Source organism: Papilio polytes, unplaced genomic scaffold (genome assembly GCF_000836215.1).
Source record: "Papilio polytes unplaced genomic scaffold, Ppol_1.0 DF822178.1, whole genome shotgun sequence".
NCBI classification, from domain to species: domain Eukaryota; kingdom Metazoa; phylum Arthropoda; class Insecta; order Lepidoptera; family Papilionidae; genus Papilio; species Papilio polytes.
Window position 1 is genome coordinate 5,421,204 of NW_013527026.1, and position 17,661 is coordinate 5,438,864.

General features: G+C 32.5%; 2 protein-coding genes across 3 annotated transcripts; one reads left to right on the plus strand and one right to left on the minus strand.

Moving 5' to 3' along the window:
- Window positions 1-2,158: 2,158 nt before the first annotated feature.
- LOC106106530 lies at window positions 2,159-10,484 on the plus strand. 2 transcript variants are annotated; one of them, XM_013287128.1, is made up of 8 exons: window positions 2,159-2,223; window positions 6,081-6,240; window positions 6,938-7,104; window positions 7,369-7,512; window positions 8,358-8,488; window positions 8,733-8,876; window positions 9,289-9,443; window positions 10,117-10,484. In XM_013287128.1, the coding sequence occupies exons 2-8, from the start codon at window positions 6,094-6,096 to the stop codon at window positions 10,246-10,248; spliced, it is 1,020 nt and encodes a 339-aa protein (XP_013142582.1). In that variant the 5' UTR covers window positions 2,159-2,223; window positions 6,081-6,093; the 3' UTR covers window positions 10,249-10,484. The 2 variants fall into 2 exon arrangements, with proteins under 2 accessions (XP_013142582.1, XP_013142581.1); XM_013287127.1 differs by lacking the exon at window positions 2,159-2,223 and adding an exon at window positions 4,878-5,317.
- An 884-nt stretch (window positions 10,485-11,368) lies between these two features.
- Window positions 11,369-14,212, minus strand: LOC106106592. The gene is made up of 3 exons (XM_013287191.1): window positions 14,161-14,212; window positions 11,996-12,064; window positions 11,369-11,837 (listed from the first exon to the last, which is right to left on the minus strand). The coding sequence occupies exons 2-3, from the start codon at window positions 12,002-12,004 to the stop codon at window positions 11,370-11,372; spliced, it is 477 nt and encodes a 158-aa protein (XP_013142645.1). The 5' UTR covers window positions 12,005-12,064; window positions 14,161-14,212; the 3' UTR covers window position 11,369.
- Between the last annotated feature and the right edge of the window lie 3,449 nt (window positions 14,213-17,661).

The following is a 17,661-nucleotide window of genomic DNA, read 5'->3' on the forward strand; positions in this document are numbered from 1 at the left end:
AAACATTTTTGTCGATAAGTGCTTCCTTGTAGGATGTTTTCCTTCACCGTAAGGATGTCGGTTAAATTATGTCTATAAGAAATTCGAAAATCGAAAAACTCTGGGTGACGAGATTCGAGAGACTAGAGATGTCTACCGCTAATCCAACGACGCTCTTATGTTTACTTTAATCGTACTAATATTATAAATGCGAAGGTTTAGATGGATCGATAGATCTTTGTTAGAGTTTGTAGCCTAAACTGCTGGACGGATCTCAATGAAATTCGGTATATATATATGTAGAGGATAGTCTGGAAGAACACACAGGCTACTTACTTTTGTTTTTTTTCACGCGGACGGAGTCGCGGGCGAAAGCTAGTATATTTTATAATATAAAAATTACTTATGCTATCTATTCTATACTAATATTATAAATCTTTTCTGTTTTGTATTTTTGTATGTATAAAAATAACTCAAAAAGTACTCGGCCGATTTTAAAAAATCTTTCACCATTAGAAATGTAATTTATCTGTGAGTAGCATAGGGTATGTTTTAATTAATTTTTAAATTCACGCAGACGAAGTCGCGAGCAACAGCTATAAGGTATACATTTCGAATTTATACTGCAAAGAGCTACAGAAATATATATTTCAGTTGTAAAATTTGAAGTTGTCAAGTTTTTATCGCATCCTTCCGTAATATTAAAAAAAAAATATTACACAATATCTAAATAATAATCAAAAGTATCATTCGCAACTAATGTAAATTTACTTAAAAGCAACGTTGTGTTACTTAATTTTAATGGAATGTCCATCCATTGTACTTATCCATAAATTCCAGGTACCATATCAAAATACTTAAACAAAACTTTCACGTAATTGTTTTGATAATCTTGTTTCAATGTTGAAACGTACAAAAACTTCCATGAATAAAGGTACTCGTATTATTTTTACCAAAATTTAAGATTGACTTTTACTTACATAATATCGAATCAAAACAAACAGTACGTTAACTCATATCGATGATAATAATTATTCCTACAAAAACAAACAAGACATATGGCTGCCCGCGACTTTGTCCGAGTGAATTTAAAACATACTGGAAGAGAGTAAGCGACGGTTTGTTTCCCCCTTCCTTAGAGAGGTGATAACTATAACTCAAAAATTACTTGTCAGTTTTGTTGTACTTCCTTCTTGATTGCCCTTGACCTGCCTACCCCCTAGACTATTTTCTGGTGACGTAAATACCGGATCCTTTTTATAAACGCAACCTGATTTTACTTATTGCTCAGTGGTCGTATTTTGAAACTTCAAGTAACGTTTGACGTAGGGAATAACGTCTCCATGAACTAAATGATGAAACCAAACCAGGATTTGTTTTGCGAGTTACAGCTCGATAACAGTGGAGAAGACTTTTTAATAAATTTTAAATTTATTTTAAATACTTCTCGGCTTTCTTCTTCATTTGGTTTTATCAGTTTGTTATATTTTAGTTTAAAAAATGTGTTTTACTCATGTGATTGTTTTTTATTTAAATATTGTTTATGAATTAATAAGAGTGCTGTATCGATTTTTGCTCATCTTATTTTTAAGGCTGGAGAAGGCTTGAAACAAATGCAATAACATAATATTAAAAAAAAATGCTTTTGGTTTTGGTTTTTTACGGATATAAAAAAATATTTAATAAGAATTTATTTAAAAAATAAATAGTGCCATCTAAAATTCAGAAAATAATTCAGTCTCTCTCCATACTTAGAGACCTTAAAACAATCACTGGGAATATCCCGAAGTTACGCTATCTTCATTCAAACGCGAACGTTTTGCAAAAATTAGTTCCGTAAAATAAATCTTAACTACTATAACTTTATGAGTCATATTACTATGGCATATTATTTCTGTATCCACTAAAACTTTAAAACTGTATTGATCAAGCTAAATTGAACTCAAAAGCTCAACAGATTAGAGTTTAAAATAAAATGATAGTACAACAGTCATAAACGTTAGTGTATAAACTGAGATTTCTGAATGCTTGGAAATAGCTCTTATAGTTCAAGAAATATGGTTCAAATTTGCTTGTCTTGTGTTGATTGGATACAATACGGATCCGAGAAGTTTATGCAATTCTTATGTTATTATTATATAAGGATAGTCGCCACTTGGTTCATTCTTACTTGCATCGTTCAGTGCATTGAACGTGAACTAGATCTTAGTTAAATAGTTTTTTTTTTTTTATTAATTAATCGAGGTAAGTTATTATTTACTTTTAATTTAATCAAGTTTTTATCTTGATGTTAATTGGCCACCAAGAAATAAAAAACAATGTGTTATATTTAGATGAAAAATAATCAAAAATATTATAAAATATTTAAAACACAAATATGTAAAAAAAAAACTATAAATCGTAGCACATTGATATGAAAAACATAATTAGTCAAAGCATCTTAATTATTTAATTAATTTAGTCATATTTTTAAAAACTTACCAAGTATTTCCAAATAGTTGCTTCTTCAGTGAATCCACTTTCAGGATTCTTTGACATACGAGTATGTATGTACACAAAATATTTACAAGTTAATTGAAAGATAGTGCAATTTACTTTAAAAAAGTATGAACTACTAGCTGTTCCCGTGCGATTTCATTAGGATAAAATTATTTTATTGTTTACATTTGTCAAATTATCAATTGCAAATGTCAAAATGACATGATATGACAAAACTTGGCAATCTTAATTCCTTGATGTTGGCAGCAACTTATGGTTTCTTTCCCACATTAGGGTTTTTATCCAAAATATATACCCCCTAAGTTTAATGGCGGGAAAATTTATAGTCTAAAGCTTGACGTAAGTGTAGGGCTCATTATTAAAAAAAGAATTATTCAAAAATATGCTGTAATTGTTGACATCTTAGGCAACAAAGAAGTGTGTGTTTACGCTTTATTATAATAGTATAAATATAGATATTATTTTAGTTGCTTTAGTTACCAGTTACAAAAAATCCATTTTGCAAAAGGTCTGGCGCAAAACAATTACAAAAAAAATACCTAGGACGTCAGTAATTTACTTGAAAAATGTCTTTAGTATTTAAGAGAAAGTTTTCTATCCTAAACAGAGGGTACTTTGTTTCTGGGTCGTACGGAGGTATGAATCATACGCTGAATGGATGAGGCATTCAAAATTGACATTATGTAACGCATTTCATAATAAAGTAACGGAACGGTTTAAATTTTGAGGGCATGACAAATCTAATATTACATGTGATCAATAACGGCCTCTTATAGAATTTTAATCGACCGATAATCGGGCGATTGACCAGTATGAGTACATACGGAGGTGTGCATAGAGCGATTTTGTTTTATTGACATTACGAATACGTTCAACTGTCAAAAAATATTCGTGATATACCCTCACGTCACTAAGTACAATTAAAACTGATGTCTCATTTTATGAGTTTACTTCGTTATTTCTATCTATACTAATATTATAAAGAGGAAAGATTTGTATTTTTGTATGTATTGAAATAACTCAAAAACTAGTAGGCCGATTTCAAATCTTTAACCATTAAAAAGCTACTTTATCAATAAGTAAAAACTATTTTTCATTACTCTTAATGTTCTTTAGGCTATATATTTTCACGCCATTAAACTTAGGGGTAAACATTTTGGATAAAAACCCAAATGTGGGAAAGAGACCATAAGTTGCTGCCAACATCAAGGAAACAAGGTTGCCATGCTTTGTCATCATGTCATGTCATTTTGACATTTGCAATTGATAATTTGACACATTTAAACAACAAAATAAAATTTTCATAATTTCATGCGGATGAAGTTGCATGGGAATAACAAGTTAAATTTAAATATTAAATACCGCATTCAAGCATTTACTATTACTTCAAGTACTGATATTATTCATTCGAATCACGAGACGAGCTCAGCTGCTCAGAATGACAATGTCAAAACTTTCCGACGGCGAAATTAAAAAACTATTTTTTCCCGTAGCTTACATTTAATGGTGATATAGCCAGTCACTGAAATAAATTTTAGTATTTATTTTTGAACTCTTTTAGCAGTCTTTTTAGTCTTTGGTATATTTTTTTTATTTATTTATATCATGTAAGATTAATTACACATAATGGGCATCGTTGACCACCTTTGTGTTTCCGCCGATCGTTTGCCCCCTTCTCATTTAAAAAAAAATACAATTAACAAAAAAATATAAGTATTCTAAACACTACTTCTAATTAAAACATGACCTAACGCAGCCCAGTCAGCAAAAGTCCAATAAATCTTAAATCTTTACAAATAGCGAATGTAAGTGGACTATAATTATTGGTTCTGGCTGTGGAAATGCTTTCACTTAAGCTCATTCAAATAACACAAAGGAACTACTTTGGGTGTAAATTTTACTGTTCACGGTATTGACTTCCCTGTCTATTGTTTGACTTACCTACAGTTTCGTTAAGATTTCCAAATATCTATTCTATGACTACTAACGCCATCTATGGAATTAAAATGTTAACTTAAATAAATCGGTTAGTTTTCCATTTGATTGTGTATTTCTTTAAATCTCCGTGATTTCAAAGCCCAGTAGAACGTTTAGAGATTGTTAATTTATTAAGAACATATTTATTTGAAATCCAAGCATCAGGAATATAAAGCTACGTTCTGTTGACACCTTCTACCGGAATTTCCGACACTTAAAAATGTCAACTTAGTAGTACAGTATAGTAATTAATAAGTTGACAATTATTTTTATTCAATTCGTCTCTTATATTGTTTAGTATTCAAATAGGCGTTTTGTTTTTGTCGAACGCGCGCCAAAACTGTCGCTAACCGTTACCGGTGGCCATTACGTGCGTTTGCGCCAGTTCGCAACCGAAAGTTGTGCGTCTCGCTCGCACGTATAGCGCGCAAACATTCCATTTTCAAATTTCACTCTCTCAATTGTTTGTGAACTTTATTAGTAGCCAGTATTTTTTTTTATCTATTGAAATAGAAATATTTGAACGGAATAATTTTTAATCTGTGAAAAGTGTTTACTTTTATTTTCAAATTTATTTTATTTTTTTTCACATCACAAATACGTAAAACGCAATCATCCATAGCATTTGAGAACATCGTGACATAAAGCATGTGCCGCACTTTCTATCGTTGACAGTAATAAATGTAAATGTTTAACAAACGATAAGATTGTAAACCTTATTACCAAGCATTAAGAACTAATTTACATTATCAACAATAATGCACGCTACTAGAGGAATCAGAAAACGTGAAGTGTAAAATGAAAAACGAGGAAAATTTACGAAAGAATGTAAAAGATTTACATTTGAATTGAGGATAAAGTCGTAAGTGTTACAAAAATTACGTCCAACAACAAAATTGGTGTAATATTACTTACGTGCTGTATTTACAATAGGTTACTCCGTAAACGCTTAAATAAAGCATGTTGTTTCAGCTTTTTGAAAGAAAATGAGCAAGACAATTTTTTTTTATGTATAATAACTGTTATGTAGTATCGCCTGTAGAAGCCCACAGTTATGCATCGATTAAATAGATTGGTGCTGGAGGCCTAATTTTAGTCCCTCTCCCTTTCCACCCTTTTCTTGAGAGGAAAGGATGGGAAGAAAAAGTAGATTTGACGGTGGACGAGACGCATTGGAAGGGAAAGTGTCCTCATTATTTGCATCTTCTCCTCCGTCAATGAAGGGTAGGCAACACATCTGTAAATGCGGATGTTTATGGGCAGCGGTCGCTTTCCATTTCGGTGGATTCAGGTGGCCGCTTGCTCAATTGCCACCTTATATTATATAAAAAAATATCTATACTAATACTATAAACATACTACTTATAACATATAGAACATGACGCAAAGGTCAGGAAAACCGATTTTCTATACTACTTCTATATATATTATCTCTACCGATATTATAAAGAGAAAAACTTTGTTTTATTGTAATGAATACGCTCAAAAACTAATGGGCCTATTTTAAAAATTCTTTCACCGTTAGGTCAAGGTAATTTATCTGTGTGTAACATAGGCCATATTTTTTCATGTCTTATAATTGTTTTACTTTATAAGATTCATATATGATTATTTCTTTGTTTCAGGATTACTATAACAATGTACCAAGCTAGGTGGTTCATGCTGGTTATAGCGGCATTAGCGCTGCAATCTAAAGGAGATGGCGGTATACGATTACCTGATCAACCGCCCAAAGAAGATATAGAAGGCAGATCTTTGAATTTCGGCAATGACAATGGACGATCGGTGAGTGAGAACAGACATGCTATCTCTGTTATTCTCGGCGGAAAAGTTGAAATAGCAATATGTATGGGTATTTCAGTACGCAACGGTATAGTGGAAAACAAAAATGGTCGATGTTTTAATCAACTATAGACCGACAAAATGTTTTGACTCATTAGGCAGATATCTGCGAGGACTATGTTTAGAAAGGTTTATTAAAAATATAAATACTTAATAAAAACAATTGTAGTAGTAAAAAGAGAATGTTCCTTAATAGGGTTACAACCGATTTTTCCGTCGTACGATAAAAAAGTTCATATAGGTTGTGCACTAAACTTTTTTACCGCGAACGATGCGAGTAAAGAAACTGAAACACAATTTTAAAGCCACCACTTTTTGCCTTTACTCAATTGTTTTATCGTGATTTTAATTAACAAAAGCAAAATGATGAATCTTATAACGAAGTTTAGTTTTGTTAAAATAATAGCAACAATACCATGTGAATTAGCTTAGATAAAAAAAAAACATAGTAGGTGAATTAAAAAAATAAAAACATATCTGTCTATCCTTCATCCACTTTAGAGATTCCTTCTATAAGTAATATTAACAATTCAAGTAGTTTGTAAGAACTAAAATAAATAAATCAACATTCTGCCTTAAATAATAAAATTGTATATTACACAATACAAATTTTTAATGATACAAATTCTAAAATTTCCAGCCACAAGCATCCGGACGAGGACTTCTGGATTGGATCGGTCTCGGTGAGGACCAAGACCCATACATCCAGCAAGCGACGCAGCAGTGCATCAACGGTGACCTAGCCGATTGCTTCAAAGCACAAGCATTGAGATCATTCGATGATTTCTTTGACAAACAAGCATACAAGTGAGTAGCTCTCGCCCGCGACTCCGTTCGCTTGGAATTAAAATTAAACAAAAGTGTGTAGCCTATGTGTTCTTCCAGACTATCTTCTACATCTGTACCAAATTTCATCACAATCCGCTCAGCGGTTTAAGCTACAAACTCTAACAAACATCCATCCATCTAAACTTTCTCATTTATAATATGTTAGTATGAAGTATAATTTAGTTCTTTGTAGCAATTTCCAAAGATTGTTTTAAAGATTTACAATTGGAATACTATTTTCAGATTATCAGACAATGCAGTTCTGGTGAAGGTAGAGTCGCAGGCTCGCGCGCTGGCACATGAACCTCCAGAGCTGAGCTCGCAGCCGCGCAGCGAAGACACGGATTGGGATGCACTAGTCAAATTTGGAATGAGGAAAATTGAAAGGTTAATACAATTGTTCATTTCTTTTACAATAGTATTATTTTGCCGAGGATATGTTTTTGAGATTGAATTTTGCTCATATACTAAGCAGAAATTATAATATACTAGCTTTCGCCCGCGGTTTCGTCCGCGTGTATTTAAAAAAATAACAAAAGTGAGTAGCCTATGTATTGTTGCTGACTGTCTTCTACATCTATGCCAAATTTCATCAAAGTCCGATCAGTCGTTTAGGCTATAAACTCTAACAAACATCCATCCATCCATTTAGTAAGATATTTTCATAACTTCAGAACAGGATTGATTGTAAAAATTGTAGACAAACTTGACTTTATTGAAAAATAATTAAAATCGCACAATAAAGTAACACCAAACAAAGTAATACTTGAAACTGTAGACTTACAATATTTTTTCGGTCTCTTGATGATCTTAATACTAGGAACAAAAAGAAACTCATTTTAAAAGTAATTGGACATCAATACCCTGAGAGCTTAAACAACCACTTGCGGCCTGTTAAGTTGGTAATTGGAGTAAACAAGCGCAATAACAGTCGAATGTTAGCATCAGTTTATGCAAATGAATTGGCCTGACCTCCTTGTTACTGGCGACATTTCCGTTAATACGTGCCAAGGCATAAACAGGAATGGCACTCTAAATACCATTACATTGCTTTTAAAAACAATGCAAAGTTATAAAATGAAAACTTTCAATTATATTCAGAAGACAATATTGTATCCAAAATCCTTGCGTAGTTAGACTTAGGCATTCCACAATACCATCCACAGATATATACAGTAAGCAGAGAGTGGCTGATGATGTAATACTATTAAATTTCCTTTCTAATTTTCCAGGTTCTTAAGGTCTACAGCACTGGAGATGCAATTAGATGATGACGTCACATCTAACGGTGTTATTGCCCCTCGTTTCTTAGATCAGATCGCAGATGAAGTCGATATCATCGAAGACAAGAAAGCACCCTTCCGTGAGTTCTTAATGAATAACTTTCCTAATATAGACATATATTATTCTATGATTACTGGGTCTAAAGTTTCCTAAACAGCTTCAAATAAAAGATACAAAGCAAAACTTTGCTGAGATTTAAAAACATGCACTATTAGATTACAAAAAAAATATAATACATTGAAAAAATCAATGTTCACTTACTTAAAAATTCGTATCAAGAAAACCTTTAAAAATTGACAAGACTGTTTAATGTTTATTTACAGGTCGTCACAAGCTAAAGAAGCTAATAATTCCTATGCTGCTGATCCTCAAGCTGTTCAAGCTGAAGCTCCTACTCTTCCTGCCTCTCATCCTCGGTCTCGCGAGCTTCAAGAAATTCCTAGGATTCATGGCTCTTATTGTACCAGGTAATAAGTTCAAACGAAAAATCCAATGTTTTTCAAATTTAGAACTACTAACAACATGGAGTGAATTCAGTTATGACTGATAATAGAGATGTATGGAGCAGCACATATTCTGCCAACCCTCAATGGGGACAAGGCCAAATTGATGATGAAAATTTAGAACAACTAATGCAAAAAGATCCCAACCAAAACCATATTGTGAAAGGGAATTATCCTGCAAGTTTACAATAAAAATACTTAATTATATACTCCTGAACTTTTCATTAAAAATCAAACTATACTTAACGAACAGACTACAGTTTAATAATTCAAGAAGGTTCACATTATATTGGTAAAAATAACAGATATAAAACTGCTCCACAATTTGAACAACAAACTATTCAACATTTCCACTAATGCAACGTTTTTATTCCAGGCGTCATTGGCTACTTCAAGTTCTGCAAGCCTAACCTCACTTCACCATTCTCCTCCAACCACTACTCCGGGCCTCAGTACTCTCCAGCGGGTATCGGCATCCACAGCCCTTTTAGAGAAAGTCCACCACACTACGCTCAATACGAAAGTTATCCCGTAAGTAAATAACTTGTAGTTAGAACCATCTTTAGGATATAGCGATGTAAGGCGACCTCTCAAGGCCGCAGATTTTTTTTTTGTATGTGCTTGTTTTGTAGTTTAAATGCGTCGATAATGTCTGGCTTTGTTTGTACTTCTTGTTATTGTTCTAAGAAACTAATCGATTTAAATCTTATATTATCTTACTTTTTACTAATATTATAAATGTGAAAGTATTCATGGATGGATATTTGTTAGAGTTTGAGCCTAAACGGCTGAACGGATCTCGATGAAATTTGTCATCTGTAAGAGCACATAGGCTACTCACTTTTGTTTTTTTTTTAATTTCACGCGGACGGAGTCGCGGGCGACTATTACTTTTTATATTTATAATAATAAGGAACAATAACAAAAGATCGGATTTTACTTTAAGATGTAATTTCGTTTACTTTAGTGCTCGGAATAATTAAAATCCCATCAAACTTACATTTATATTTTAACGGAATACAGGAACTTATAATAAATGGTCTAAATTTATTTTACCAAAACATGGTATTGGACCATTTATTATTTACATATCTGTGTACATAATAATCAACTATCGACATTTAACCTCATAAACAAATGTACAAAACCTTCAAGATGTACGAACAAAACTAACAAAGGAATTAATAATTCCCTATTATTCCAGAACCCTCATAAATACGGATCAAATGGCATCGCGTTCAGGGACCATGAATCAAGCCCTCAGGACCTCGCGTACCAAGGTTGGGAATACAGGAACAAAAACGGTGGCGAAGAAATTAAAGCGGAAAGCGCTTGAAGACTGATCATGAATGTAAAAAAATGCAGCGCTGTTTTGCTGCAAGTCATTTATTTTTTGTAAAAATTACTAAAAAAGTTTTTGCTAGTTTTGTAAAACCGATATTTTTAAACGGTTTCTCGGTATACTTTATAAGTGAAATGTAAATAGTATCTATTAGTTATAATTTACTATAGATATAATATTCTTTAATACTCAGTGCATTAAACGAATATTTAATAAATTATTTTAATAAATTAATTAGTTTTTGTTGTACCATTTACTACTATATTATGAACTAGCTATTGCTCGCAATTTCGTCCTCGTGATATTAGAAAATAATAAATATAACCTATGTTACAGATAAACTACCCTTGTAATGGTAAAATCATTTTCAAAATCGACCCAGTAGTTTTTGAGTGCATCTAAAAATAGAAATCTTTTCTCTTTATAATAAAAATATAGATAGTATAGATTGGAATTATCGCATTTTAAAGTTAGTTAAATCTTCTTATAGATAAATAGGGAATTTTTAGAAATATTATACATGTTACAAAACAAATGTACTAAAATTCAGAAATTAATAGTCTATTTCATTATAATTGAATGAAACTATAAACAATAAAAAATAATACACCTAGAATACAATTTAAACCAAAATCGTAACATGCTCGAAGCATCATAACCGTTATCATTTGGCACAAGGAAATAGAAACGTTGCCAACAAAATATAGGTCAAGTTGAGTCACGTAAGCAATAGGTTTTATAAAATAACACCTTTAATATTTATACTAGCAAAATACAAATTTTTGTCGAGCTACTAAAGGGTTTCAAACTGTTTGAAAAAAAAATCAGAGAAACCATTCTCTATCTAGATGTTTTTTGAAACTAAATCAATTCAATCGAAGCAACTAATCATCTAAAACCTCATAAATCTTCTATTGCAAGAGGATTTAAATAATCCACAGAAGTTAAAAAAACAGACGAAGAAAAAGTAAATAAAACCAATGAAAGTGTAAAAGAAATAAAACAAGGAAAAAAATGCTCAACAATATTCAATGTTAAAAAAATAACCAATACAGAACTAAATTACATTGTTCCTTCAATAATTAAAAATAAACAAACTTAAATACAATTCAGATTTACCAATAATTTTTAACATGAGCCTTTACAACGTCATAGCCGTCTTCATCACTAAGAAATTGAATTTCATCTAAATCTTTTAAAATATAAACATCCCTATCATTATCTCTCTTATATCTATAGTGAAAAGGTAGCTTTTGGAACGGCATGGGATATCTCATTAACTTCAAATTCTTCCTTGATTTCTTTCTTAAGTTCATCTGTGTTGTTACTTCGTTATTTACTAGTACTGAGAATGATTTGTCAATTAAATTCGATACTTGTGTTGGTTGCATCGTCGCTAGATTAAAATTTCTTCTATACTTAGTTTTGCTTTTTTTAATTATCTTCTGTACAGTTCTCTTTGGTAATTTCTTTATCGTTTTTCGTTTCCTCTTCCTATCTTCGTAATATTTCTTGGGCAGACGTAGTAAATTTTCCGATTTCTCGAAGTAACTTACGTTTTTCGTCGGTAACTGTGGATATAACTGCAAGAAGATTTGAAATTAGTTTGAAATATAGTAACAATTGTAATGTAACTTTTGGATTTAATTACTTTATTTGTCTTTGGACTCAACTTTTTAATTCCAGATATTTGAAGACATCAATATTTAGGGCCAATTAAATATAAAACATTAACACTTACGGACATCATTTCTGTGAAATACGATGTTGGCTTGAAAACAGTATGATTTCTTTGATCGATAGCCGAATTCTGGAAAAATTTAATATGTATGAATAATAAAACAATGCGTACGAATGTTTTCAAATATATTAAAGCATCTTAAATTTATAAAACACACTAGAATCTGATATTCGTTGGTTTAATTACGTAAAACCTGTCTGATTGTAGATCGAACTGCTGACCCTGTAGTACTTTTAATGGGGTAAAAGTAGATCAACTTGATTACTATAGTCATTGAGCTGATTCAGTCAAAGCGAAGCGTTAATTAATAACGATTGATTACAACAAATTAATTTGGTTTCTAATGCGTTTGGGTTCGAAGTTGATGGAACGCAATCCTTCTCTCTCAGCGAATCCCAAACATTTATTTTACATATATACGAAAGGATACTAGTTTTACTAAACCCCACAAGAAATGCAACAATTTCTTCTACAATTGAAATCCTATATTTAGTACCCGCTGTGTCTTCGCAGAAACCAGACGTAGATGGACAACATTAGAAAGCACTTCTTTCCTCTCTCTTATTCTCTTAACAAATAAAAGGGACAACGAGATGTTTTGATACGTTTGTGAATTTAAGGGTGAGTTGCATCAAATCGCCGGTTATCGTAAAAGTTATAATAGGGTTACAAGTGCAAAAACATATTCTCACAGAGGTTTTATGTGTTTTTCGTTTTTACAATGGAAACATTTAAACCTGAATGTCACTAAAGTGTCAAGTTGGTGTCAAGAATGACATTTACGTAAATTAAAATGTTTGGAAATTCATGTTTCGCCGATTTAATTTATGTATCATATGCATGGTATTTTATAGTGACATAAACTTTTTGCCCACGGAGATGGAGAAAATGGCACTCTTGAGAAAATAAACTAGTTTGGGCCATTATTGAAACTGTATTTACTTTACTACTCAAATATGTAGCGCCAAAAATGAAGCAATAAAATTATACAAATATAAATGCATCTTATTTATTTTCCATATTATAAATTGTCCTTTTATGGAGGACATTTTTTTTAAATAAGAGAAAAGGGACAAGCGCTGTTGCGTATGGCCTTAGACACTCGAAATTTGTCCAAACTGAATGTTTGGCCAAATTTCGAGTTGAATCTTGGACAACCATTATTTCCGAGCACGCAAGACTTTATTCTTCTGGATTATGTATAGGATAATAGTAGAGATTTTCTTTTTCCATTACTTTTTCCATTATTTGTACTTTTGAAGATAAGAGCTTGTGACAGTTGACACTACCGAACTGACACTAACCGTAACGCTAACTATAACCGCCCAAAATCGGGCGGTTATGATTAGTGTCAAATATGACGTCATTTTGACCAGCGCAAAACTGGTGTAGCGAATATCATGAACATCCGCAGACGTAACCATCGGGAATGTGCTGGTTAAGGTTTATAGTTAGTTAATGTAACTCATCCTTAGTAAATTTTAAGGTTATTCCAAATATTACCGTTACAGATAATTTTAACTTTAACGGTAACCGGCGATATGGTACAACTCACCCTAAGGCTAAGAATATTTGCAAAAACAAGTGAAGATTAGAAGATTCTTAGAGGGATTTAATTTAAAGATACGCTTCGCTTTATTCCAAAACAATTGCCTATCTAACCAGAATGTTCTTGAACCGTAATTAATGAAATAATTAACAGTTTTTACACATTTAAACAGTGGTAGAGCTTTAGCATCTTTGCACGAATGGGCCGCCTCACCCGGTGAAATACCATGACCTCACAGAAAACAGGCGTGAAGTGGACGCAATTCCGCGTTTCGTCTGATGAGTGTGGTGCCGGAGGCCTAATTTTAGTCACTTCCCTTTTCCACCGTTTTCTTAAGAGAAAAGTATGGGAAAGAAAAGTGTACTTGACGGTGGAGGAAACGCATAGGAAGGGGAAATGTCCTCTTTATGTACGTCTCCTCCTTCGTCAATTAAGGGTAGGCAACGCATCTGCAATTGATGTTTATGGGCAGCGGTCGCTTTCCATTTCGGTGGATTCAGGTGGCCGCTTGCTCGTTTGCCACCTTATATTAAATAAAAAAATAAGATATTAAAGAACTAAAACATTACCATTAAAATAATTTAGATGTAAATAAAATTAACGATTGATAACTTACGTGCGCGTCAGTTGCTAACGATGATTTTAAAACAACATTTATAATGAATATGATTAAGATCATCATTGGTACAGATTGTCATCAGTCAAGTCGTTGGCACATACAAGTTAAAATCGAGAAGAACTACTTTTATAAACTATCGGCAAAGTTTATCGAAATAGAAACACAAAACACTATTGTTCTCGAACACTCAATGCTGGCTGTTTGAAAAAAGTAGCTAAAGGGCGACGGTCTAGCACTACTTTTTTATTCTAATGTGGGAAAGTTATTCCTTTTTACAATACGGAAGATAAACAATACGGTATTCTTGATACTAGTGCAGTACGTTTGTAGTTATCAATTGTGCAGTTCATATTTTACATTGGACGGTGATTGTACATTGTAAACAAATGCAAAAGTGATCGTGCTTACGTTCAATATATTTTATTCCAAAGTAAAATATAACAAGTAAGTATATTATTACATTCTATACAAGTTATCGCCAGCGATTCCAACTTATAAAAAACAAATGTAAGTAGCCAATGTGTTCCAGAATATCCTTAACTATGCAAAATTTCATCAAGATCCGTTCAGCAGTTTAGGTTACAAACATTTTAACATTTGCGTGATTGTTATTGTTACTTTCTTTAGTTGTATTAATTTAGGTAAATTTAAAATTTTCTAACTTCAATTGTATTCTAATGCCCTACATCTGGAAGGCATTTTTAAACAATCCGTATCGCAGCAACACCTGCAATTGTTTTGGTCAGAAAGTTGCCTTTATTTAGATTCGCTTCACCTAACAAGGTTTCTGATTAAAGCTTCTTATAATACCAAATTGTAAAGAAATTATTTGAGTTATTTTATTTGAATTTGTATAGACAATTTTCGTATCTATGGTAATTGCAATAGAGTAATTAAAATTAAATTGTTAGTTAATAATATACTTAAGTATATGCATTCAATAGTACAAAGTTGGAGTATATTTAGTTACAAAAAATGTACTAAAAAATTGAGATCCTATTCCGTTATAAAGTCGCTTGAAAATAAACAAATATAAATTAAAAATTGCTCTCGCTATTACCATTGTGTACTAAATTATTCTATGCTTTATGCATGTGTTTTTAAAAAGTGGGTAGAAATAAAAATATTCATAAACAAATCGATGACGTATCGCTATCAAAAGACGTATTTTTTTCCGTTTCTACCCACTTTTCAAAAACACATGCATAAAGCATAAGTAAAAACAATGTTATTTGACATATTTTAGATATTTGAGAGTTTTACGACGTGGAAATTATAAAAACAATGAAACGATGTTGTGGATTATGAATTCTACGAAGGCGATCATTTATCAGAGATTATAATGAAATATATAGATATGTTATAATGTTTTCCTGGGTAAGTATCTTTAATATACAACTAGATTTCAACCGCGACTCCGTCCGCGATGAATTAATGAAAACAAGAGAAAGTTGCCTATGTGTTCTTCCAGACTATCCTCTATATCTATGCCAAATTTCATCCAGACCCGTTCTGCTTTCTAGACTACAAACTTTCACATTTATAATATTAGTAAGATCAGATAATTAACGACTTCTACTGCAGTAATACTTAACCCAGAACTACACTACACTTGTCATACAAGCTGCCGTCCACAACTCCACCTTACCTTTGTTCTTCCAGACTATCCTCTACATACGAGTATATTACAAACTTTGAGATTATTCAGTAGTTTATGCTACAAACTTTAAGAAATATCCATCAATCCAAACTATTATATTTATGACATTAATAAGATGGTCGTTCTTTTTTCTTAAAGCACATAAAAACATAGCCTATATTACTGATAACGTAGCATTTTAATGGTGTAAGAATTTTTAAAATCGGCCCAATAATTTTTAAGTTATTTCAATACGTACAAAAGTACGCTAATAAAAACCTTACACAGAAACGTATAGATTACACAGAGCACTGATATTTTTAAGTGTTATCTTTCTTTTCAGACATGCTCAGTTCTTCTGATATATTTATTGATATTGGATGAGTTTGAATGCTCTCGAGTACTAGATGCAGTCAGTCAAAAGAGCATCTACGTCTCTGATTACTGTCCAAAGATGCAGTACTGCAAGGAAGGGACACATGTAATGTGTATGTTCTATGATAAGGTAATATTTAGCTGAAAATCTACACTTATATACTTATATAAAGCTATTTCTCGCGACTCCGCCCGTATTGTATAAAAAAAAAACAAAAGTGAATAGCCTATGTGTTCTTCCACGCTATCCTCTACATCTATACCAAATTTCATTGAAATGCGTTCTGCCGTTTAGGCTGCAAACTCTAACAAACATCCATTCATCTAAACTTTCGCATTTATAATATTAGTATAAAGTATGATATGATAATAAAGCGTAACACACTTCTTTGTTGCCTAAAATGTCAGCAATTACAGCATATTTTTTAATAATTATTTCTTTAATAAAAAGCCCTACACTTGCGACACGTTTTAGGCTATATTTTTTTATTAAACTTAGACTATTAAACTTAGAGGTAAATAAATTGGAAAAAACCTTCATGTGGGAAAAGTACCATAAACTATTAGCAAAAGGTAAGAAAGGAAGGTAATTATGGTAACGGTAATTTTAACAATTGCAATTGAGAATGGAAAGTGGAAATAGCTAGTTAATATATGTATATCGGTATTAACTATTCGTACTCTGGGCAACATACGACGCCCCCTTTTCCCCTATATCGCTAACTTTGATGCCCCCTTTTAAACAAGCGCCCTGGGCGTCGGTCCAACGATGGTAGAGCCCGCTTTACCATCTTCCCACGAATGGGTCGGCTCGCCCGGTGCAATACCACGACGACACACAAGACAGACGTGAAGTGGGACCAATTTCGCGTTTCGTCTGATTCATTTGGTCCCTTACCCTTTCCACCTTTTTCTAAATAGAAGAGGATGGGAAAGAAAAGTGGATTTGACGGAGGAGGAGACGCATAGAAAGTATCCTCTCTATGTGCGTCTCCTCCGTCGATTAAGTATAGGCAACGCATCTGCAATTCCAGATGTCCTCAGGCTCGCTTTGCCATTGTGGCGGTTTCAGATGGCCGCTTGCTCGTTTGGCACCTCGTAATGTAAAAAAATGCATGCACTAGCTCGGTGAATGATAACATTCGATTGATCTAGAACCTGGTGTATAGATTAATTGTATTTGTTTAATTTATTTGTAAATAACTCACTTTCCAGGATAAAGAACTGGGACCACACTGTCTCAACTCGCCGAACATCACGATAACTCCAACCTTAGCGTCGAAACTTCTAGAAATATCAAATGCGTAAGTGATTTTATAAAATTCCGATAAATAGATATGTTAATACAAAAGTCGGTTATTATTATTATAACTATTTGTAAATTCTGTTTCATCATCATCAACTTGCCCTTATTCCTTACGGAGGGTCGGCACAGTATGTGCTGCTCTTCCATACATCTCTATCAGCCGTCATATCTGAATCCA